Here is a 25,465-nt window from a genome sequence, read left to right on the forward strand (position 1 = left end):
TGCTAAATGTTGATTAAAGCGATCCAAAATATATTAATTCGTAATAAAGTACAATATTTTAAAGTAACTTTGTTTTAGAAAAAAAGTAAAATTAATCTGTTCACATTTGTAATAGTGCGCTCAATCATTTCATTATTTGTATCACATCAATTAGATTGAAATAATTCTTACTTTGCTTTTAGATTCTAAGCATTTTGTGTCATGGACGTTACATCATCCTGCTAATGGGACTCTTCTCGATCTACACTGGTCTAATATACAATGACTGCTTCTCAAAAACTTTCAATCTCTTTGGATCAGCCTGGAATGTCAGAGCTATGTTCCAGCCAAATGGACCTTGGATGTAAGAATGGCACAAGAATGTCCTTGAACTGTATAAGTAACTGTATTCTTGCACAGTAATGTGAAACCTACTCATAGATCAACAAACTGATCTAGGTTGAGGGAGCTAGGGCTTTTCTCTTTTGAGCGGAGGAGGATGAGAGGCGACTTAATAGAGGTTTATAAGATGATGAGGGGGATAGATAGAGTGGATGTTCAGAGACTATTTCCTCGGGTGGATATAGCTGTTAAAAGGGGGCATAACTATAAGATTCAGGGTGGGAGATATAGGAAGGGTGTCCGAGGTAGGTTCTTTACTCAGAGAATGGTTAGGGTGTGGAATGGACTGCCTGCTGTGACAGTGGAGTCGGACCCTTTAGGAACTTTCAAGCAGTTATTGGATAGGCACATGGAGCAAACCAGAATGACAGAGAGTGGGACAGCTTGATCTTGGTTTCAGACAATGCTCGGCACAACATTGAGGACCGAAGGGCCTGTTCTGTGCTGTACTGTTCTATGTTCTATGTTCTATATTCTATTACAAAGTCAGTCAAGAATAACTACAGCCGGGGTCACAAATTTTGGACATCAGTTCGTTATTCTGTAAGGTGCAGCCTCAACAATCAGTCCTGCAAGGGCACCTACATCCCCTGCAACCTTTATGAGAATATATTTTGCTAACAATGAGATAACCCAAATGCAACCCTTGATCTGTCGACCCAACTGCAAAAATGTTACACCACATACGTTTTTCTCTATTCAGGGAAAGCATACTGAAAAATGTATACTGAGAAAAGGAACACATGAACAGGGGTAGGCTGTAACCACTTGGGCCTATCTGCCATTCAACTGGATAATAGCTGTATCTTAAACATATCTATCTCCCTTGGATTTGAAACCCATCATACACTATCCCAATAATATACTCTCAATAATATACGGCCTGGGGGGGTCGGGCTGGAGGGGGGGTGTTGGGCTTGGGGGGGTGTCGGGGTGGGGGGTGTCTGGCTGGAGGGGGGTGTTGGGCTGGCTGGAGGGGGTGTTGGGCTGGTTGAGGGGGTGTTGGGCTGGCTGGAGGGGGTGTTGGGCTGATTGAGGGGGTGTTGGGCTGGCTGGAGGGGATGTTGGGCTGGTTGAGGGGGTGTTGGGCTGGGGGGGTGTTGGGCTGGAGGGGTGTTGGGCTGGGGGGATGTCAGGCTGGGGGGGTGTCAGGCTGGGGGGGGTGTCGGGCTGGGGGGGTGTCGGGCTGGCTGGGGGGGGTGTTGGGCTTGGGGGGGGGTGTCGGGGTGGGGGGTGTCTGGCTGGAGGGGGGTGTTGGGCTGGCTGGAGGGGGTTTTGGGCTGGTTGAGAGGGTGTTGGGCTGGCTGGGGGGGTGTCGGGCTGGGGGGGCTGTTGGGCTGGCTGGGGGGGTGTTGGGCTGGGGGGATGTTGGGCTGGGGGGGTGTTGGGCTGGGGGGATGTTGGGCTGGGGGGGTGTTGGGCTGGAGGGGTGTTGGGCTGGGGGGATGTCAGGCTGGGGGGGTGTCAGGCTGGGGGGGGTGTCGGGCTGAGGGGGTGTCGGGCTGGCTGGAGGGGGGTGTTGGGCTTGGGGGGGGTGTCGGGGTGGGGGGTGTCTGGCTGGGGGGGGGGTGTTGGGCTGGCTGGAGGGGGTTTTGGGCTGGTTGAGAGGGTGTTGGGCTGGCTGGGGGGGTGTCGGGCTGGGGGGGGCTGTTGGGCTGGCTGGGGGGGGTGTTGGGCTGGGGGGATGTTGGGCTGGGGGGGTGTCGGGCTGGGGGGGTGTCAGGCTGGGGGGGTGTTGGGCTTGCTGGGGGGGTGTCGGGCTGGGGGGATGTTGGGCTGGGGGGGCTGGCTGGGGGGGTGTCGGGCTGGGGGGTGTAGGGCTGGGGGGGTGTCGGGCTGGGGGGGCTGTTGGGCTGGCTGGGGGGGGTGTTGGGCTGGCTGGGGGGGTGTCGGGCTGGGGGGGTGTGGGGCTAGAGGGGGTGTCGGGCTGGCTGGGGGGGGTGTCGGGCTGGCTGGGGGGGGCTGTTGGGCTGGCTGGGGGGGTGTCGGGCTGGGGGGGTCGGGCTGGCTGGGGGGGAGTGTCGGGCTGGCTGGGGGGTTGTTGGGCTGGGGGTGTCAGGCTGGGGTGGGGTGTCGGGCTGGGGGGGGTGTTGGGCTGGGGGGGGGGTGTTGGGCTGGCTGGGGGGGTTTTGGGCTGGGGTGGGTGTTGATCTGGGGGTGTCGGGCTGGCTGGGGCTGGGGTGTCGGGCTGGGTGGGTGTTGGGCTGGCTGGGGGGGTTTTGAGCTGGGGTGGGTGTTGATCTGTGGGGTGTCGGGCTGGCTGGGGCTGGGGTGTCGGGCTGGGAGGGGTTTTGGACTGGCTGGGGGTGGGGTGTCGGGCTGGCTGGGGGGGGCTGGCTAAGGGACGTGTCGGGCTGGGGGGGGGGTGTCAGGCTGGGGGGGGGGTGTCGGGCTGGCTGGGGGGGCTGGCTAAGGGGCGTGTCGGGCTGGGGGGGAGTGTTGGGCTGGCTGGGGGGTATCGGGCTGGGGGGGGTTTTGGACTGGCTGGGGGTGGGGTGTCGGGCTGGCTGGGGGGGCTGGCTAAGGGGCGTGTCGGGCTGGGGGGGTGTTGATCTGGGGGGTGTCGGGCTGGCTGGGGCTGGGGTGTCGGGCTGGGTGGGTGTTGGGCTGGCTGGGGGGGGTTTTGAGCTGGGGTGGGTGTTGATCTGGGGGGTGTCGGGCTGGCTGGGGCTGGGGTGTCGGGCTGGGGGGGGTTTTAGGCTGACTGGGGGGTCAGGCTGGCTGGGGGGGCTGGCTGGGGGGGTTTCGGGCTGGCTGGGGGGGGGAGTGTCGGGCTGACTGGGGGGGTGTCGGGCTGGGGGGGGTTTTGGACTGGCTGGGGGTGGGGTGTCGGGCTGGCTGGGGGGGCTGGCTAAGGGGCGTGTCGGGCTGGGGGGGGTGTCGGGCTGCGGGGGGTTTTGGACTGGCTGGGGGTGGGGTCGGGCTGGCTGGGGAGGCTGGCTAAGGGGCGTGTCGGGCTGGGGGGGGGGTCAGGCTGGGGGGTTATGCCTGGACATCGGAGTAGTGGGGAACAACTTGGTGACAAATGCTTGCACTCGGGGCGTCCTCCTCGGGATTGGGATGGTCTGGCTTTGCTGCATTATTTGATTTAAACCCACCCCTTAGCTGCAAATTTCAGGCTCCTGGATGTTGAGACTGCTCACTGTATCCTGGACATGCCCAGAGGGCTTCTGGTCATGTGTAAACCTACCCAGCATGCCCCTCTGGATACCCCCGAACCCCAGCGGATAGGCGTGGCCAAGCTCCATCACCAGCCCAGCAGGTGCTGCCACTCCTCAGAAATGCAGGCCCACAGCAGAGGGTGCTGGAGATTAGCAGAGCTCACCTCAAACAAAGGGCATATATGTACCATGGCCATTGGAACCCTCCCTGGCACACTGCCCCCTCTCAGGGTAGAAACCTCACCAATGACACTATCAGCTAGCCCACCCCTGAGGATCACAAGATGTCTCCATGCCCTACCTATCCACCCCACCCCTGATCCCACCCACCCTGCCCCCGGCCAGGAAATCTGACCAGCTCCCTGTCACAACCTGTGTGTTAAACCCAGGCTCCACATAACACTGCAGCTAATCTCCCAACACATGCGCACATCTCTTGCTCAACCCCATTTGTAGGAGCTGTCCTTGGCATTGAGGCGACTGGCAGCACAAGTTGACCGTCTCTATCCCACAACCAGTTGCCACCCCGCTGCAGGATAACACATGGTCCACAAAGTGTGGAGACCCACAGTAGAAACAGAACTGGGGCCACGCAGTCTATCGCAACAGGGTTGCAGCAGCCACCAGTACCCCTGCTGACAGGGACTGGTACCATAGAATCCCTATAGGAGGCCATTCTGCCAATTGAGTCTGCACTGGTCCTCTGAAAGCGCACCCCACATGGGCCCACTCCCTCACACAATCCCTGTAACGCCACCTAACCTGCAAATCCCTGGACTACAGTTTTATCATGGCCAATCCACCTAATTTACACATCTTTGGACTGTGGGAGGAAACTGGAGCACCCGGAGGAAACCCACGCTGACACGGGGAGAAAGTTCAGACACCGCACAGTCACCCGAGGCCAGATTTGAACCCGGATCCCTGGCGCTGTGAGGCAGCAGTGCTAACACTGTGCCACCGTGCCGCCCCAGGCACTTCTGAAGCGGTCCCTCGGGAGTTGGGTTGGCTATTGGGCGACAAGGCTCGCCTGCTCAGGTCATGTCTAATGATGACTGTATGGAGGCCAGGACCAAGGCAGAGAATCTTTATAATGACGCTCACTCAACAACCAGGAGCGTTATTGAGTAGTGCATCATCTTGTTCAAGATGTGGTTCCATGCCTGGACTGCTCTGGTGGAGCTCTCCATTATAACCCCAGGAGGGTCTGGAACATCATGGTGGTCTGCTGCATCCTGCACAACATTGTGCTGCAGGAGCACGCAGGTCCTTCAGTCCTTTCAACCCTTCCCTCTCCCACTGTCTTTCACTCCACCTTTCCCAAGACTCCCACTCCTTCCCACTACCACAGCTCCCCCTCCCCCCTCCAAATGTCCTACCAGCATCACCACAGGGTGTTGGCTGGGGTTGGCAGTATCAGTGAATCCTGTCCATGGACTTAGGATGATGACAACTCGCTGTGAGATGAGCTCTGCTGCACCACATTATCTGACATAGTCTGACTCCTGTCTTTAGGATAATATACCACTGTCCACCCGGGTGATCCCGGCATGTACACTGGAAAATCCTTCTCATGGGCCCATATATCTTGGAAAGGGCTGGTGGGGGTTGCAGGAGATGGTGAATGATTAGGATTCACTCACTAGGGATGCTGCCATACAAGGAGGGCTCACACTGTTGCCACCATGCCCTGCCACTTCTCAGTGAGAGTGTCACCATATGGGATGTTCATTTTCATGGGGGCCCTATCCAGTCCTAACCTCTACCATCCCACTTCCTACCCAGCAGACACACAACACCCAGCCCCAGCCCATTCTTCACATCAGTCAGACAGAGCTATAGGCAAGTCGGATTGGTGGTGCAAAAGTGATCAATGGTGAGCCCTAACCCCTAACTACCTTCTACCTACTACACCCATGCCAAATTAAGTGTTATCTACCCTCCTTATCTTAGGTGGCCTCCCACTTCTTCCAGGTGTTACCCCAGATAGCACATCAGCAGTAGAGGTGGCCTGCTGCTTGTCTTGCCCTCTACCCTATGATGCCCTTGGAGGTTCTACGCCTGGATGGGCCCTGATAACCTTTGGATGTAAAGGTGATGACATTTCACCCTGTTCTGCCCGCTGCCTATGAGATGCGCCAATGACAGGTGGGGGGAGGGGGGGGGGGGGGTGGGATTGGAAGCGCTGAGGTGTTTTGGCGCCTCCCATGGGAGGTGCCACAATGGGCCCCATTGCTTCCTCCTATCCTCGGAGTCTCGCTGGCCCCGAACTATTCCATGGGATGGAGGTGAGGGTACATTGAGCTCCGAAGGCGCCAAAATCACCTGCCGCTGCCAATGTAGGAGGCCCGCCCTGGTCTGAGCCATGGTCTCGATGCCCTCAGCCATGAGACTGGGACATGTCCCTCAGTGAGTGAGACATTCCCTCATTGTCTTGGTCATGTCCCTCTGCACCTGTGACATGTCCTTCTGTGACTGGCCAAGGTCAGTTAGCGCTCGGCCAATGCTCTCGATGCGCTTGGCCATGACCATTTACGAATGGGCCAAGCTCTGGAGCGCCACAGCTGAAGTGTTGGCAGGTGTAGACTTGAGAGATGAACAGACACTTCCAACACTGATGAAGGTTCAACTCAATTTTATTAACTATTTCTAACTAACTAACACACGATGACTGTGGATCTAAATGATGCTAACAAACTAGAGACCTAAGCCTTGTCCGAACCAGTTGATTCTCTCAGCACGTGTTGTGAGTCTGTGCTGGACTGGATGAGTTCTTATTACACTCAGAGGCAGCACCCAGAATGAGTGGAAACCGTGGTGCCCTCTGCCTTTATAGTGTGTGTATTCTAACTGGTGATTGGCTGCGGTGTTTGTAAATGTTGATTGGTCCCTGTGTGTGTCCATCAGTGTGTGTCTGCACCATGATATATTGGTATATATTATGACATCCTCCCTCTTATAAAACAAAAAGTTGATATAAGCATGTGATAATAAATAGTGTGGGTGTGTGGAGAATGTACCTAGCTACGTGTAAGGTGTGAAGACATATGTACAAGGCTTTATACAGGGAACAAGACTATTTACAGAGGAAGGTGCCTGGTGCAGATGACTACCATGAACTGGAACAACCAACGAATCTATTTACAAATCACTGGATAACGAATGCAACAATAAAGGATATAGGAAAAAAGATCATTTCAGAGAGTCCACATGTGTACAGAGTTCATAAGTTCAGTCTCTGAGGTGGGCGACGAACTCTGGTTGACCGCTTCAAGGGTGGGCAATGGCTGGCGGCTCAGGAGCCTCTGCCAGGGGCAGGCAGAGCGACCGGAAGCACCGTACAGTCCACGGCGGGATCAGTAGAAGAGCTGGTCGGAGGATCCCGTGACGACCCTGGAACCAGGCAAAGAGCACACCTGTTGTGGCGCCGAATGGATCCATCCGGTAAGCGGACCAGGAAGGAGCGGGGGGGCCACCTGCCTTAGAACGACAGCAGGCGCAGACCAGCCACCATCCGGGAGGTGGATGCGAACCTTGTTGCATGGATGGAGGTCGGGAAGGTCAACAGCCCGTGAATCGTAAGAAGTTTTCTGCTGCAGTTGAGACATGTGCATGCGGTGGAGCACAGGGACATAATTGAGGTTGGAAGTGAGAATTGATGGCACCGTCGTTCTGAGGGTGTGGTTCATTAGTAGCTGAGCAGGCGACAGGCCGGTGGAGAGCGGGGCGGAGCGATATGCCAGCAGAGCAAGATGGAAATCTGAACCGGCGTCGGCGGCCTTGCTGAGGAGCCGCTTAACGATGTGGACCCCCTTTTCCGCCTTCCCATTGGATTGGGGGTATAGGGGACTGGACGTAACGTGCTTGAAGTTGTAGAGTCGGGCGAAGCCGGCCCATTCCTGGCTCGCAAAACAGGGGCCATTGTCCGACATGACTGTCAGCGGAATGCCATGTCGGGCAAATGTCTCCTTACAAGCCCTGATCACAGCCGAGGATGTGAGATCGTGCAGCCTGATGACTTCCAGGTAACTGGAGAAGTAGTCGATGATGATGACGTAGTCCCTGCCCAATGCATGGAACAAGTCGATGCCCACTTTGGTCCAAGGCGATGTGACAAGCTCATGGGGCATCAGGGTCTCCCGTGGTTGGGTGGGCTGAAAACGCTGGCAGGTAGAGCAGTTGAGCACCACATTGGCGATGTCATCATTGATGCCCGGCCAGTAGACGGCTTCTCTGGCCCTGCAGCGGCACTTCTTGATTCCTAAATGGCCTTCATGGAGTTGCTCTAACACCAGCTGGCGCATGCTTTGTGGGATGACAATGCGATCCAATTTCAGGAGCACCCCATCGACAACCGGCAGGTCATCGCTGACGTTGTAAAATTGCGGGCATTGGCCCTTGAGCCACCCGTCCGACATTAGGCGCATCACCCGCTGCAGAAGTGGATCAGCTGCTGCCTTGCGTCAAATTTGCATCAGTCGTGCATCCGTAGCTGGCAAATGGGAGGCTGCAAACTGAACGTGAGCGTCTATTTGGCAAATGAAGCCGTCATGATCACACGGAGTTGTGATTGACCTTGAGAGGGCATCGGCAATGGCAAGGTCCTTGACAGGGGTATAGATCAGTTGAAAGTCGTACCTGCGCAGCTTGAGTAGGATAAGCTGGAGGCGAGGCGTCATGTTGTTCAAGTCCTTTTTGATCAAATTTACAAGGGGGCTGTGGTCAGTTTCAACCGTGAACTGCGGAAGTCCATAGACGTAGTCGTGGAACTTCACGACTCCAGTGAGAAGGCCGAGACACACTTTCTCAATTTGCGCATAGCGCTGCTCTGTGGGAGTCATCGCCCGCGACGCATACGCAACGGGGGCCCATGACGAGGCCTCGTCTCGTTGCAGGAGCGTGGCACCAATCCCCGACTGACTGGCATCAGTAGAGATTTTGGTCTCTTTGGTCGGGTCGAAAAAGGCCAACACTGGGGCTGTGGAAAGCTTGGCCTTCAGCTCCTGCCATTCGCGCTCGTGAGCAGGGAGCCATCGGAAATCTGTGGTTTTGCGAATCATGTCTCTGAGGGCCGTGGTGTGTGAGGCGAGATTCAGGATGAACTTCCCGAGGAAATTCACTATACCCAGGAACTGGAGGACCGCTTTCTTGTCCTCGGGCGTCTTCATGGACGTGATTGCTGCAACCTTGTCCTCGTCCGGACGCACCTTCTGGTGGGAGATGTGATCCCCCAGAAACTTGATACTCGACTGGCCGAAGGAGCATTTGGCCCTATTGAGGCGGAGGCCGTGTTCATGGATGCGCCTGAGGACACGCTAAAGGCGGGCAATGTGTTCCTGCGGGGTGGTTGACCAGATAATAATGTCGTCGACATATACCCGGATGCCGTCGATCCCCTTCATCATCTGCTCCATGATCCGGTGGAAAACTTTGGACGCAGAGATGATGCCGAATGGCATCCGGTTGTAGCAGAACCTGCCAAAGGGTGTGTTGAACGTACACAGCTTCCTGCTGGACTCATCGAGTTGGATCTGCCAGAAACCCTTCGAGGCATCCAGTTTGAGAATAGTTTGGCATGGGACATCTCGGACGTGAGCTCCTCACGTTTCGGAATCGGGTAGTACTCCCGCATGGTATTCTGATTCAGATCTTTAGGATCAATACAGATCCGCAGCTCGCCGGACAGCTTCTTGACACAGACCATGGAGCTTACCCAGTCTGTGGGTTCCGTGACCCTAGAAATGACTCCTTGGTCCTGGAGGTCCTGGAGCTGTTGCTTGAGGCGGTCCCTGAGGGCCGCTGGGACTCTGCGAGGTGCGTGAATGACAGGCGTGGCGTGGGGCTTGAGTAAGATTTTATACGTGTACGAGAGCGTGCCCATGCCTTCGAGAACATCATGGTATTGCTGGATGATGGAGTCGAGTTGCGCCTTGAAGTCTGTGTCAGAGGATGCAGACACATCGCTTGAAGAGAGAGAGTGTACTCTCTGCACTAAGTGGAGCAGCTTGCATGCCTGTGCACCAAGCAAGGAGGCTTTTGAGGCAGCAACAATCTCGAATGGGAGAATGACTGTGTGAGCACGATGTGTCACCTCAAGGCGGCAGGAGCCGCTGGCGGCGATGGCATTGCCATTGTAGTCCAGCAATTGACACGCATGAGGCAGGACAGCAGGCTGTACGCAGAGCTTGCGAAAATCTGACAACGCGATGAGATTGGCAGAAGCGCCAGTGTCCAGGCGGAACCTGACAGGGGACCGGTTGACCATAATGGTGGCACACCACTCATCATCCTGGCTGACGCTGTGGACGTGGACAGGTTCAGTGCCACCCTTGGGGGACATCCTGTTCGTAGTAACAACGCCGATTTGGAACGGGACCTGTGGGTCATTGTTGGAATCAAGGTCTCGAGTAGGTTCATTGATGGCAGGCTGCATAGCCCTGACGTCCCTGTGGGGCTGGGTGAACCTCCTAAAAGCAGCAGGCATGGAAGGTCTGCACATTGCAGCGTAGTGGCCTCGCTTGCCAACGTCGGGACTTCGCGGGACATTGCCGTTTTAAGTGGGCGGAGCCACAGTTGCCGCACGCCGGAGCGTCGGACGTTCGTCGCGCCACGGCACATGCGTGGGGCAATCCAGCGTAGCGCGCACCTGCGCGAAGCGGTCGGTGATGTCGGCACGCTCGCTGCGTGTAAGCGCGGGACTCTGCGAAAAGCGTGCAAAATGGCCGCCATCGTTCAGATCCAGAGCCTGAAAAGATTTAATAATTTAGACCCGTTCTGCCTCGTAAGGGGCTTGCCGTGCTGTTTCAGCAGCCTGGATGCATGAGTAGCGCGTGGAGGCATGCTCATGAAGCACACAGGTCTCAATGGCCGTAGAGAGAGTGAGCTGCTTTACTTTTAGTAGCTGCTGGCGCAGGGGCTCAGATTGAACACCAAAAACAATCTGGTCATGGAACATGGAGTCAGAGGTTAACCCATAGTTGCAGGACTGCGCAAGGACTGCGGAGGTGGGTAATAAAGGCTCGTCCTTACCCTGAATTCGCTGCTGAAACATGTTTCTCTCGAAGCTCTCATTGACCTCGACCGCGCAGTAGCTGTCAAACTTCAGAATTATGGTCTTGAACTTCGATTTGTCCTCCCCCTCATCGAAGGTGAGCGAGTTGTAAATGTGCAGAGCATGGTCACCGGCTGTGAAGGGGAAGAGAGAAATCTTCCGTGCGTCCGAGGCAGCTTCCAGGTCCCTGGCTTCGAGGTACAGCTGGAAGGACTGTTTGAAAAGTTTCCAGTTGGAGCCCAGATTCCCTGCAATGCGGAGAGGCGGCGGCGGGCGAACGGAGTCCATTCTGTAGGATGGCACGAGACTGGTGGAAGGCAGATCACTGAAAGGTAGGTCTCAGAAGTGCGAGCATCCCTCAACTTCTGGTACTATGAAGTGTTGGCTAGTGTAGACTTGAGAGATGAACAGACACTTCCAACACAGATGAAGGTTCAACTCAATTTTATTAACTATTTCTAACTAACTAACACACGATGACTGTGGGTCTAAATGATGCTAACTTAAACTAGAGACCTAAGCCTTGTCCGAACAGTTGATTCTCTCAGCACGTGTTGTGAGTCTGTGCTGGACTGGATGAGTTCTTGTTGCACTCAGAGGCGGCACCCAGAATGAGCGGGAACCGTGGTGCCCTCTGCCTTTATAGTGTGTGTATTCTAACTGGTGATTGGCTGCGGTGTTTGTACATGTTGATTGGTCCCTGTGTGTGTCCATCAGTGTGTGTGTCTGCACCATGATATACTGGTGTATATTATGACAGCAGCAATGTCCATGTGCGCCCAAGACTTGTCTGCCTGTGACTGGGCTCTCCTATTCTGTGCCTCAGCAATGGACAGCACAGGGTGCCCCAAGCCTTGGACATCCTGACAATGGCTGACGTCTTGCCGCAAGGCTTCCACCGTGGATGCCACCCTTTCAGTATTGGCCCGCGTGCCAGGCATTGTCGGCAGCATCTCCTGCACCTGAAGGTGATTGGACTCTTCCAGCTGTACTTGCTGACACTGGAAAGTTGCTGACACACTCTCCTGAAGATTCAGGCTGTACTTTTGCATCTGGACCAGTGATGGGATAATGTCTTCCAGAAGAACACCATCTGGACAGCTGGTCCTGGGGATTAGGCAGCCCTCTGACCGTCTGCTCCCTCAAGAGTCATTATCTCCATATGATGTGCTGCAGCATTTGTCCTCACCAGAATGTGACCCAGGAGCCTGATCGCTAACATTACTCACTGAGGTGATCGGCTCTGTGACGGTGGGTGGTGCTGGTGAAAGCAGTGCCGAGAAGTCGGTGTCTTCCCCGGATTGGTGCTCCAGGGTGTGCTCAGGACCTGGCTGGGGGACAGCAACCCTGGCCGTATGGCACCGTCTGCTGAAGATCCGACAAGACAAAACACCTGGGGTGAAATCTTGGGAAGGATTAGTCTGTGGGAGAGGGGTGACTCACTTGCTATTGGAACATTTGTGTTGCATTGGGCTCTCACTTGTTTGCCGCATGCTGGTCTCCAGCACAGTCACCACCCTCACCTCGGCCTCCCCTGTGAGTGGCAGGGACTTCTCCTCTGAGGGGTCTGGACCCAAATATCTGGCATTCCTTCTCCAGTCTTCTGGCGCTCGTGCCAATTATGGTCTGCCTTATTCTTGGCGCACTGAAAGGACACAGTGAGATGCTGGGAGGCAGGTTCTATGGGGGGTCTGTAGCTGGTGGCATTTGTGTACAAGGGGGGACGATTCTCCGAGCCCCACGTCGGGCTGGAGAATCGGAACAACCGCACCACGACGCCCCGACGCCAGTGCGTGATTCTCCGAGGTGCAGAGATTCAGCACGTTTGGCACGGCACCGGCCGCTGGTATCGGCGGGGCCACCGATTCTCCGGCCGAGCGACTGTTCCGACACGACAGAGTCCCGCCAGCGCCGTTCACCCCTGGTCGCTGCTGGCGGGAACTCTGCAGGAATGGTCAGGGGGTAGCCTGTGGAGAGGGAAGGAGGTTCCTTCACCGGGGGGGGGGGGGCCTCCATGGGGTCTGGCCCACCAATCGGCGGGCCGGCCTCTCCCCCTCCCCCCGGGCCTACTTCCTGGCACGTCTGGCCCTTGAACACCGACCCCATGTTGGGTCAGGGGCGGCGCTCGGAGGAAGTCCCTCGCGCATGCGCATGTTGACGCGGCCCAACTGCGCATGCGCAGGTTGACGCGGCGGTAAGGAGGCTGGAGCGGCGTGAACCCCTCCAGCCCCCTCCCTGTGGGGGCCAGAATAGGTCGTACCCGGGCCCTGTTCGCGCCGTCGTGAAACACTACGGCGTTCACGACGGCGCGAACACTTGGCCTCCATATCAGATAATCGTCCCCGAGGTTCCTGGCCAAAGAGGGCAATACATGTGTTGGGGCTTGGTGTAGAGTGGGTTGTAAGGAAGATACAGGCAGATGTGAGGAGTGTGGGTCTGTAAATTTATTTTGTTGGGTACCCAAGCAAATAGAAAACATTTCTCACAGTGAAATCAGTCCATTTCCAATGATCCTAACAAAGATGCAACCTTACTTAACACATTAGGCACAGGCTGACTTTCGATATCAATTGTTCTAAAGTCAGCTGATTCACACCTTGCAAATGCAAACTTTTTGCTAACTTCACAGTTTATTTTATATCTGGAAGAAAAGAGCAGGACAGAGGGAGAATATTTTCTGTGCCCTGACTTAAGTCAGAGGCTCAGTCTGATAAGCTGTCACTTACCAAGGGCTCTTTGTTGAGCTAACCCTTAGAATACTGAGCAAGCAACATATCTCTCAATATTTGACTAATGAAGAAAATAACTGGCTTTTAAGCTGACCACCCTCGACCTTACTGATAGTGTATTGAGCCTGTTCATTTCTGGCCATTTCAAATTACTGATATCCTTCCTTTGTTCCAAAGCTACAAAAACATGCGCAAACAGTAGTTTCGATGCTGGTTTGTCCCAGAAGTGACTCCCTCTTGGGGTAGCTAAATACCACTTCAGATTACCATGGCAACCAGTCTGGTTTCAACTCTATTAGCTTGACACTGCTGAACAGCCAGTTGAATTTCACATCCTAGAAATATTATAAAACAAAAAACCCAGTTCAGGCAATACAGGCAAAAAGGAAGTTGTATGGTCTTTCTCTCTGTCTCTCTCTCTCTCTGTATATATATATATATACACACACATGTATTTGCTTTAACATAACCACATGAGCTGAATACAATCCTGTGCTTTAACATCCCATGGTTCTCTGGCTCTACCAGTTATCATAAATATTTTAAAGACCTTTTTTATATGCCTTTGTAAAATTCAAATGTGAAAGTATCATATTGTGAAAATAAATTGACTGAGTTTTGTTTTATACATGTGGGGAGTGGTGTTGCTGACAAGGCCAGCGATTATTGTCCATCGCATATTGCCTTTGAGCAGCTGGTGGTGAGCTACATTCTTGAACTATTGCAGTCTGTGTAGTGAATTTACTGCCACAGTGACATTTCCACAGCAATCTGTTCCAGCTGACTTGATTTATTAAGCCATTTAAGGGGGCGGTTAAGCGTCAACCATCTGGCTGTGGGTCTGGAGTCTCATGTAGGCCTGGCCAGAATAGGACAGCAGATTTCCTGCTCTGAAGTACATTAATTAACCAGATGGGTTCTTATGACAATCTAGTAGATCCATGGTCACGATCAATAATATTAGCTTTCTAGACCTGATTTATTTCATTAATTGAGTTTAAATTCCCCAGCTGCCATGGCAGAATTTGAATGCCATGTCTGGATCCTTAGGCCAACCATCTGGATTACTAGTCTAGTGCCTTTGTTAATGTCATTATAATGTCAGGTTTTGATGGTGTTTGTGTTTATAAATTATTTACAGCAATGAAACATTACATAATTCAGCCACACTCCAGTTGAATCCTGCAGTGCGAGGAGTGTTTTCAGGACGACCCTATCCATTTGGCATTGACCCAGTAAGTGGTATTAAGCTTCCAATTTCTTTTCCTCCATAAAAAGATTTCTGTATCATTCTATTCTGACATTACTATTTAGATCTCAGAAAAAATGAGAGAAAAAATGAGAGAACAATTCAGAGATCAAAGAATGCTGTTCTTTATGCCCTTTCTCTCCCCCCCCCCCCCCCCCCCCCCCCCACCCTCACCCTACCTTACAACCTCGCAGTCTGGAAATTAGGATTAACCTTCCAAATAATTGTCAGAAATGTAATGCTACACTACTAAAAGGCATTTGACAGTTTTGTACATTTATTATTATTTAGACACTTAACAGATATCTTATCCACGGTACTCTGCATTTTACCTCAATTATGCATTCGACAAATTCCAACACAATAAATTAAATTAAAAGTTAGAGTACTCGGGGACTAGTTTTATGCACCTGGAGCATTGTTTGCCCAGGAACACAATGGGCGCAATTCACCCCACCAGTGATTAAGTGCCCTGCCAGCAGGAAAACCGGAGTGCTTCCCATTGGTGGCCATTTAATGGCACATGGAAAAAATGTTACCCTTAATCGGGCTTTCACTGCTATTCAATGCAGCATAGGGGTTCTCGCTGGACCAGTGAGGGGCGGGACCTGAACTCTATTTAAAATGAACAGCGATCTCAGAGTATTGCTGCAGCACTTCCTCAGTTCCCCCCCCCCCACCCCCCCCCTCAGCACCCCTGATCAGCACTTGAGAATAAAGCGACAGTCTCTTTCAAAAAAGTACTGTGGTTAGAAAACCAGTCGCTCCTCTGAATTAATGGATCCCTGTAAAGCGATATAAATAACCAATCTTAATCCTCCCTTTGAAACTGCCTGGACCCTTCAATCAGAAAGCTTGCAAATTGCAATAGTGCATGAAATTCATCGAATCATAGAATTTACAGTGCAGAAGGAGGCCATTCAGCCCATCAAGTCTGCACTGGCCCTAGGAAAGAGCACCCACCAAAGCCCAAACATTCACCCCATCCCCATAACCCAGTAACCTCACCTAATCTTTTTGGACACCAAGGACACATTAGCATAACCAATCCCCCTAACCCGCAGATCCTTGGACTGTGGGAGGAAAACTTCACTTTATTATTACAGAACTATATTTTTGAGATACTGGCAGACAGGATTTAAAGGCTGCAGATAGGAAGAGCAGCCAAATGACCCCCATCCCAGGAAAGACCCTCAAGCTGAGCTGCTTCAGCCCACCACAGGCCCTCCATCGGCACCCTGGAGGCATTTGTAATGAGGGTACTCACCCCCTTGCCAACCCTTGAACTGCAAGCTGTCAGGTTTCCGTTTCTCAGGACTTGCACCAATCTACGCCAGCGGGACCCTGCAACCCCATAACCCCACCTAATCTTTGGACACTGTGGACAATTTAGCATGAGCAATCCACCTAACCTGCACATCTTTGGACTGTGGGAGGAAACCGGAGCACATGCAGGAAACTAAAGCAGACAGGGAGAGAACGTACAAACTCCACACAGACAGTCATCTGAGGCCGGAATTTAACCCACGTCCCTGTCTCTCTGAGGCATCAGTGCTAACCACTGTGCCACCATACCACCCCAATATAGCCTAGACCAGCAGAGCGGTCCTCTTCTCAGGGCCTATCCTCTGCGCTGAGCTTCGGGAGGGGCGCACATGGAGCTGTGAGGGAAGGGTGACACCCACCTAGCCAGCCAGATCAGCTTAATCAACCCTTGCGATCAATGGAGTGACAGATGTCGCAACCAGACCACCCTCACACAGCCAGACCCCCCTCACACAGCCAGCCCGCCCTCACACCCAGACCCCCCTCACACAGCCAGGCCGCCCTCACACAGCCAGCCCGCCCTCACAGCCAGACCCCCCTCACACAGCCAGGCCACCCTCACACAGCCAGCCCGCCCTCACAGCCAGACCCCCCTCACACAGCCAGGCCCCCCTCACACAGCCAGACTGCCCTCACACAGCCAGACCCCCCTCACACAGCCAGGCCGCCCTCACAAAGCCAGACCCCCCTCACACAGCCAGACCCCCCCTCACACAGCCAGAGCCCCCTCACACAGCCAGACCCCCCTCACACAGCCAGACCGCCCTCACACAGCCAGACCCCCCTCACACAGCCAGACCCCCCTCACACAGCCAGCCCGCCCTCACAGCCAGACACCCCTCACACAGCCAGGCCGCCCTCACACAGCCAGGCCGCCCTCACACAGCCAGACCGCCCTCACACAGCCAGGCCGCCCTCTCACAGCCAGACCGCCCTCACACAGCCAGGCCGCCCTCACACAGCCAGACCCCCCTCACACAGCCAGACCGCCCTCACACAGCCAGACCGCCCTCACACAGCCAGGCCCCCCTCACACAGCCAGACCCCCCTCACACAGCCAGGCCGCCCTCACACAGCCAGACCTCCCTCACACAGCCAGCCCGCCCTCACACAGCCAGGCCGCCCTCTCACAGCCAGGCCGCCCTCACACAGCCAGACCCCCCTCACACAGCCAGGCCGCCCTCACACAGCCAGACCTTCCTCACACAGCCAGGCCCCCCTCACACAGCCAGACCCCCCTCACACAGCCAGGCCGCCCTCACACAGCCAGACCGCCCTCACACAGCCAGACCGCCCTCACACAGCCAGGCCGCCCTCACACAGCCAGACCGCCCTCACACAGCCAGCCCGCCCTCACACAGCCAGGCCCCCCTCACACAGCCATGCCCCCCTCACACAGCCAGGCCCCCCTCACACAGCCAGGCCGCCCTCACACAGCCAGGCCGCCCTCACACAGCCAGACCCCCCTCACACAGCCAGACCCCCCTCACACAGCCAGGCCTCCCTCACACAGCCAGGCCGCCCTCACACAGCCAGACCCCCCTCACACAGCCAGACCGCCCTCACACAGCCAGACCCCCCTCACACAGCCAGACCCCCCTCACACAGCCAGACCGCCCTCACACAGCCAGGCCGCCCTCTCACAGCCAGACCGCCCTCACACAGCCAGACCGCCCTCACACAGCCAGACCCCCCTCTCACAGCCAGACCGCCTTCACACAGCCAGGCCGCCCTCACACAGCCAGGCCGCCCTCACACAGCCAGACCGCCCTCACACAGCCAGACCCACCCTCACACAGCCAGGCCGCCGTCACACAGCCAGACCCACCCTCACACAGCCAGACCGCCCTCACACAGCCAGACCCCCCTCACAGCCAGACCGCCCTCACACAGCCAGGCCCCCCTCACACAGCCAGGCCGCCCTCACACAGCCAGACCCACCCTCACACAGCCAGACCGCCCTCACACAGCCAGCCCGCCCTCACACAGCCAGACCGCCCTCACACAGCCAGACCGCCCTCACACAGCCAGACCGCCCTCACACAGCCAGACCGCCCTCACACAACCAGGCCGCCGTCACACAGCCAGACCCACCCTCACACAGCCAGACCGCCCTCACACAGCCAGACCCCCCTCACAGCCAGGCCGCCCTCACACAGCCAGGCCGCCCTCACACAGCCAGACCCCCCACACACAGCCAGGCCGCCCTCACACAGCCAGACCCCCCTCACACAGCCAGACCGCCCTCAAAGCCAGACCGCCCTCACACAGCCAGACCCCCCTCACACAGCCAGACCCCCCTCACACAGCCAGACCGCCCTCACACAGCCAGACCCCCCTCACACAGCCAGGCCGCCCTCACACAGCCAGGCCGCCCTCACACAGCCATGCCCCCCTCACACAGCCAGGCCGCCCTCACACAGCCAGACCGCCCTCACACAGCCAGACCCACCCTCACACAGCCAGGCCGCCGTCACACAGCCAGACCCCCCTCACACAGCCAGGCCGCCCTCACAGCCAGGCCCCCCTCACACAGCCAGACCGCCCTCACACAGCCAGACCCCCCTCACACAGCCAGACCCACCCTCACACAGCCAGACCCCCCTCACACAACCAGACCGCCCTCACACAGCCAGACCCACCCTCACACAGCCAGACCCCCCTCACACAGCCAGGCCGCCCTCACACAGCCAGACCCCCCTCACAGCCAGACCCCCCTCACACAGCCAGACCCCCCTCACACAGCCAGACCCCCCGCACACAGCCAGACCGCCCTCACACAGCCAGACCCGCCCTCACACAGCCAGACCCACCCTCACACAGCCAGACCCCCCTCACACAGCCAGGCCCCCCTCACACAGCCAGACCCCCCTCACACAGCCAGACCCCCCTCACACAGCCAGACCCCCCTCACACAGCCAGACCGCCCTCACACAGGCTGGCCGCCCTCACACAGGCTGGCCGCCCTCACACAGCCAGGTCCCCATCACACAGCCAGACCCCCCTCACACAGCCAGACCCCCCTCACACAGCCAGACCCCCCTCACACAGCCAGACCCACCCTCACACAGACAGACCCCCCTCACACAGCCAGACCCCCCTCACACAGCCAGACTGCCCTCACACAGGCTGACCCCCCTCACACAGCCAGGCCCCCCTCACACAGCCAGACCCCCCTCACACAGCCAGACCCCCCTCACACAGCCAGGCCGCCCTCACACAGCCAGGCCGCCCTCACACAGCCAGACCCCCCTCACACAGCCAGGCCGCCCTCACACAGCCAGACCCCCCTCACACAGCCAGACCGCCCTCACACAGCCAGACCCCCCTCACACAGCCAGGCCGCCCTCACACAGGCTGGCCGCCCTCACACAGCCAGACCGCCCTCACACAGCCAGACCCCCCTCACACAGCCAGACCCCCCTCACACAGCCAGACCGCCCTCACACAGCCAGACCCCCCTCACACAGCCAGACCCCCCTCACACAGCCAGACCCACCCTCACACAGCCAGACCGCCCTCACACAGCCAGGCCCCCCTCACACAGCCAGACCGCCCTCACACAGCCAGACCCCCCTCACACAGCCAGACCCCCCTCACACAGCCAGACCCACCCTCACACAGCCAGACCGCCCTCACACAGCCAGGCCGCCCTCACACAGCCAGACCGCCCTCACACAGCCAGACCGCCCTCACACAGGCTGGCCGCCCTCACACAGCCAGGCCCCCATCACACAGCCAGACCCCCCTCACACAGCCAGGCCGCCCTCACACAGGCTGGCCGCCCTCACACAGCCAGACCGCCCTCACACAGCCAGACCCACCCTCACACAGCCAGGCCGCCATCACACAGCCAGACCGCCCTCACACAGGCTGCCCGCCCTCACACAGCCAGGCCGCCCTCACACAGCCAGACCGCCCTCACAGCCAGGCCGCCCTCACAGCCAGACCCCCCTCACACAGCCAGGCCCCCCTCACACAGCCAGCCCGCCCTCACAGCCAGACCCCCCTCACACAGCCAGGCCGCTCTCACACAGCCAGGCCGCCCTCACACAGCCAGCCCGCCCTCACACAGCCAGGCCGCTCTCACACAGCCAGCCCGCCCTCACACAGCCAGGCCCCCCTCACACAGCCAGACCCCCCTCACAGCCAGGCCCCCCTCACACAGCCAGGCCGCCCTCACACAGCCAGGCCCCCCTCACAGCCAGACCGCCCTCACAGCCAGGCCGCCCTCACAGCCAGGCCGCCCTCACACAGCCAGGCCCCCCTCTCACAGCCAGGCCGCCCTCACACAGCCAGGCCGCCCTCACACAGCCAGACCGCCCTCACACAGCCAGACCCCCCTCACAGCCAGCCCGCCCTCACACAGCCAGGCCCCCCTCACAGCCAGGCCGCCCTCACACAGCCAGGCCCCCCTCTCACAGCCAGGCCGCCCTCACACAGCCAGGCCGCCCTCACACAGCCAGACCGCCCTCACACAGCCAGACCCCCCTCACAGCCAGCCCGCCCTCACACAGCCAGACCCCCCCTCACACAGCCAGGCCGCCCTCACACAGCCAGACCCCCCTCACACAGCCAGGCCGCCCTCACACAGCCAGGCCCCCCTCACACAGCCAGACCGCCCTCACAAAGCCAGGCCCCCCTCACACAGCCAGGCCGCCCTCACACAGCCAGACCGCCCTCACACAGCCAGACCCCCCTCACACAGCCAGGCCCCCCTCACACAGCCAGGCCCCCCTCACACAGCCAGGCCGCCCTCACACAGCCAGACCCCCCTCACACAGCCAGACCGCCCTCACACAGCCAGACCCCCCTCACACAGCCAGACCCCCCTCACACAGCCAGACCCCCCTCACACAGCCAGACCCCCCTCACACAGCCAGACTGCCCTCACACAGGCTGACCCCCCTCACACAGCCAGGCCCCCCTCACACAGCTAGACCCCCCTCACACAGCCAGACCCCCCTCACACAGCCAGGCCGCCCTCACACAGCCAGGCCGCCCTCACACAGCCAGGCCGCCCTCACACAGGCTGGCCCCCCTCACACAGACAGACCCCCCTCACACAGCCAGGCCGCCCTCACAGCCAGGCCGCCCTCTCACAGCCAGGCCGCCCTCTCACAGCCAGACCGCCCTCACACAGCCAGGCCGCCCTCACACAGCCAGACCCCCCTCACACAGCCAGGCCGCCCTCACAGCCAGACCCCCCTCACACAGTCAGGCCCCCCCCCCACACAGCCAGACCCCCCTCACACAGCCAGGCCGCCCTCACAGCCAGACCCCCCTCACACAGCCAGGCCGCCCTCACACAGCCAGACCCCCCTCACACAGCCAGACCGCCCTCTCACAGCCAGGCCGCCCTCACACAGCCAGGCCGCCCTCACAGCCAGACCCACCCTCACACAGCCAGACCCCCCTCACACAGCCAGACCCCCCTCACACAGCCAGACCCCCCTCACACAGCCAGACCCCCCTCACACAGCCAGGCCCCCCTCACACAGCCAGGCCGCCCTCACACAGCCAGACCCCCCTCACACAGCCAGACCGCCCTCAAAGCCAGACCGCCCTCACACAGCCAGACCCCCCTCACACAGCCAGACCCCCCTCACACAGCCAGACCGCCCTCACACAGCCAGGCCGCCCTCACACAGCCAGACCGCCCTCACACAGCCAGACCCCCCTCACACAGCCAGACCCCCCTCACACAGCCAGGCCCCCCTCACACAGCCAGGCCGCCCTCACAGCCAGACCCCCCTCACACAGCCAGACCGCCCTCACACAGCCAGGCCGCCCTCACACAGCCAGACCCCCCTCACACAGCCAGGCCGCCCTCACACAGCCAGACCGCCCTCACACAGCCAGACCGCCCTCACACAGCCAGACCCCCCTCACACAGCCAAGCCGCCCTCACACAGCCAGGCCCCCCTCACACAGTCAGACCCACCCTCACACAGCCAGGCCCCCCTCACACAGCCAGACCCCCCTCACACAGCCAGACCCCCCTCACAGCCAGACCCCCTCACACAGCCAGACCGCCCTCACACAGGCTGGCCGCCCTCACACAGGCTGGCCGCCCTCACACAGCCAGGCCCCCATCACACAGCCAGGCCCCCATCACACAGCCAGACCCCCCTCACACAGCCAGACCCCCCTCACACAGCCAGGCCGCCCTCACACAGCCAGCCCGCCCTCACACAGCCAGACCGCCCTCACACAGGCTGGCCGCCCTCACACAGCCAGGCCGCCCTCACACAGCCAGACCGCCCTCACACAGCCAGGCCGCCCTCACAGCCAGGCCGCCCTCTCACAGCCAGGCCGCCCTCTCACAGCCAGACCGCCCTCACACAGCCAGCCCGCCCTCACAGCCAGACCCCCCTCACACAGCCAGGCCGCCCTCACAGCCAGGCCCCCCCCACACAGCCAGGCCGCCCTCACACAGCCAGGCCGCTCTCACACAGCCAGACCCACCCTCACACAGCCAGACCCCCCTCACACAGCCAGACCGCCCTCACACAGCCAGGCCGCCCTCACACAGCCAGACCGCCCTCACACAGCCAGGCCGCCCTCACACAGCCAGACCCCCCTCACACAGCCAGGCCCCCCTCACACAGCCAGCCCGCCCTCACAGCCAGACCCCCCTCACACAGCCAGGCCGCTCTCACACAGCCAGCCCGCCCTCTCACAGCCAGGCCCCCCTCACACAGCCAGACCGCCCTCACACAGCCAGGCCCCCCTCACACAGCCAGACCGCCCTCACACAGCCCGCCCGCCCTCACACAGCCAGACCCCCATCACACAGCCAGACCCCCCTCACACAGCCAGACCGCCCTCACACAGCCAGGCCGCCCTCACACAGCCAGACCGCCCTCACACAGCCAGACCCCCATCACACAGCCAGACCCCCCTCACACAGCCAGACCGCCCTCACACAGCCAGGCCCCCCTCACACAGCCAGACCCCCCTCACACAGCCAGCCCGCCCTCACACAGCCAGGCCGCCCTCACACAGCCAGACCGCCCTCACACAGCCATAAACCCCCTCACACAGCCAGGCCGCCCTCACACAGCCAGGCCCCCCTCACACAGCCAGACCCCCCTCACACAGCCAGACCCCCCTCACACAGCCAGGCCCCCCTCACACAGCCAGCCCGCCCTCACACAGCCAGACCCCCCTCACACAGCCAGACCCCCCTCACACAGCCAGGCCGCCCTCACACAGCCAGACCCCCCTCACACAGCCAGACCCCCCTCACACAGCCAGACCCCCCTCACACAGCCAGGCCGCCCTCACACAGCCAGACCACCCTCACACAGCCAGGCCGCCCTCACACAGCCAGACCCCCCTCACACAGCCAGACCGCCCTCACACAGCCAGACCGCCCTCACACAGCCAGGCCGCCCTCACACAGCCAGACCGCCCTCACACAGCCAGACCCCCCTCACACAGCCAGGCCGCCCTCACACAGCCAGGCCGCCCTCACACAGCCAGACCCCCCTCACACAGCCAGACCCCCCTCACACAGCCAGACCGCCCTCACACAGGCTGGCCGCCCTCACACAGGCTGGCCGCCCTCACACAGCCAGGGCCCCATCACACAGCCAGACCCCCCTCACACAGCCAGACCCCCCTCACACAGCCAGACCATTCTCACACAGCCAGACCCACCCTCACACAGACGGACCCCCCTCACACAGCCAGACCCCCCTCACACAGCCAGACTGCCCTCACACAGGCTGACCCCCCCTCACACAGCCAGGCCCCCCTCACACAGCCAGACCCCCCTCACACAGCCAGACCCCCCTCACACAGCCAGGCCGCCCTCACACAGCCAGGCCGCCCTCACACAGGCTGGCCGCCCTCACACAGCCAGGCCGCCCTCACAGCCAGACCCACCCTCACACAGCCAGACCGCCCTCACACAGCCAGGCCGCCCTCACACAGCCAGGCCCCCCTCACACAGCCTGGCCGCCCTCACACAGCCAGGCCGCCCTCTCACAGCCAGGCCGCCCTCTCACAGCCAGACCGCCCTCACACAGCCAGGCCGCCCTCACACAGCCAGACCCCCCTCACACAGCCAGGCCGCCCTCACAGCCAGACCCCCCTCACACAGTCAGGTCCCCCCCCCACACAGCCAGACCCCCCTCACACAGCCAGGCCGCCCTCACAGCCAGACCCCCCTCACACAGCCAGGCCGCCCTCACACAGCCAGACCCCCCTCACACAGCCAGACCGCCCTCACACAGCCAGACCCCCCTCACACAGCCAGACCGCCCTCACACAGCCAGACCGCCCTCACACAGCCAGACCGCCCTCACACAGCCAGGCCGCCCTCACACAGCCAGACCGCCCTCACACAGCCAGACCCCCCTCACACAGCCAGACCGCCCTCACACAGCCAGACCCCCCTCACACAGCCAGACCGCCCTCACAGCCAGGCCGCCCTCACACAGGCTGGCCGCCCTCACACAGCCAGGCCGCCCTCACACAGCCAGACCCCCCTCACACAGCCAGACCGCCCTCACAGCCAGGCCGCCCTCTCACAGCCAGGCCGCCCTCTCACAGCCAGACCCCCCTCACACAGCCAGACCCCCCTCACACAGCCAGGCCGCCCTCACACAGCCAGACCCCCCTCACACAGCCAGGCCCCCCTCACACAGCCAGACTGCCCTCACACAGCCAGACCCACCCTCACACAGCCAGACCGCCCTCACACAGCCAGACCCCCCTCACACAGCCAGCCCGCCCTCACAGCCAGGCCCCCCCCCACACAGCCAGGCCGCCCTCACACAGCCAGGCCGCCGTCACACAGACAGACCCCCCTCACACAGCCAGACCCCCCTCACACAGCCAGACCCCCCTCACACAGCCAGACTGCCCTCACACAGGCTGACCCCCCTCACACAGCCAGGCCCCCCTCACACAGCCAGACCCCCCTCACACAGCCAGGCCGCCCTCACACAGCCAGACTGACCTCACACAGCCAGACCGCCCACACACAGCCAGGCCGCCCTCACACAGCCAGGCCGCCCTCACAGCCAGGCCGCCCTCACACAGGCAGACCCCCCTCACACAGCCAGACCCCCCTCACACAGCCAGACCCCCCTCACACAGCCAGACCGCCCTCACACAGCCAGGCCGCCCTCACACAGCCAGGCCGCCCTCACACAGCCAGGCCGCCCTCACACAGCCAGGCCGCCCTCACACAGCCAGGCCGCCCTCACACAGCCAGACCGCCCTCACACAGCCAGGCCGCCCTCACACAGCCAGGCCGCCCTCACACAGCCAGGCCGCCCTCACACAGCCAGACCCCCCTCACACAGCCAGACCCCCCTCTCACAGCCTGGCCGCCCTCACACAGCCAGACCCCCCTCACACAGTCAGACCCACCCTCACACAGCCAGGCCCCCCTCACACAGCCAGACCCACCCTCACACAGCCAGGCTGCCCTCACACAGCCAGACCCCCATCACACAGCCAGACCCCCCTCACACAGCCAGACCCCCCTCACACAGCCAGGCCGCCCTCACACAGCCAGACCGCCCTCACACAGCCAGGCCGCCCTCTCACA

The 25,465-nt window shown here is 59.6% G+C and overlaps 1 protein-coding gene across 3 annotated transcripts in view; it reads left to right on the forward strand.

The window, feature by feature from the left end:
• The window catches only part of LOC119966356 (V-type proton ATPase 116 kDa subunit a1-like), a 228,052-nt gene that overhangs the window by 143,074 nt on the left and 59,513 nt on the right, over positions 1-25,465 (forward strand). For all 3 annotated transcript variants that reach the window (XM_038797882.1, XM_038797883.1, XM_038797884.1), the window contains 2 exons: positions 183-343; positions 14,464-14,557. In XM_038797882.1, coding sequence (XP_038653810.1) covers positions 183-343; positions 14,464-14,557 — 255 coding nt within the window. The remainder of the gene's footprint in view (positions 1-182; positions 344-14,463; positions 14,558-25,465) is intronic.

Source organism: Scyliorhinus canicula, chromosome 5 (genome assembly GCF_902713615.1).
Source record: "Scyliorhinus canicula chromosome 5, sScyCan1.1, whole genome shotgun sequence".
NCBI classification, from domain to species: Eukaryota; Metazoa; Chordata; class Chondrichthyes; order Carcharhiniformes; family Scyliorhinidae; genus Scyliorhinus; species Scyliorhinus canicula.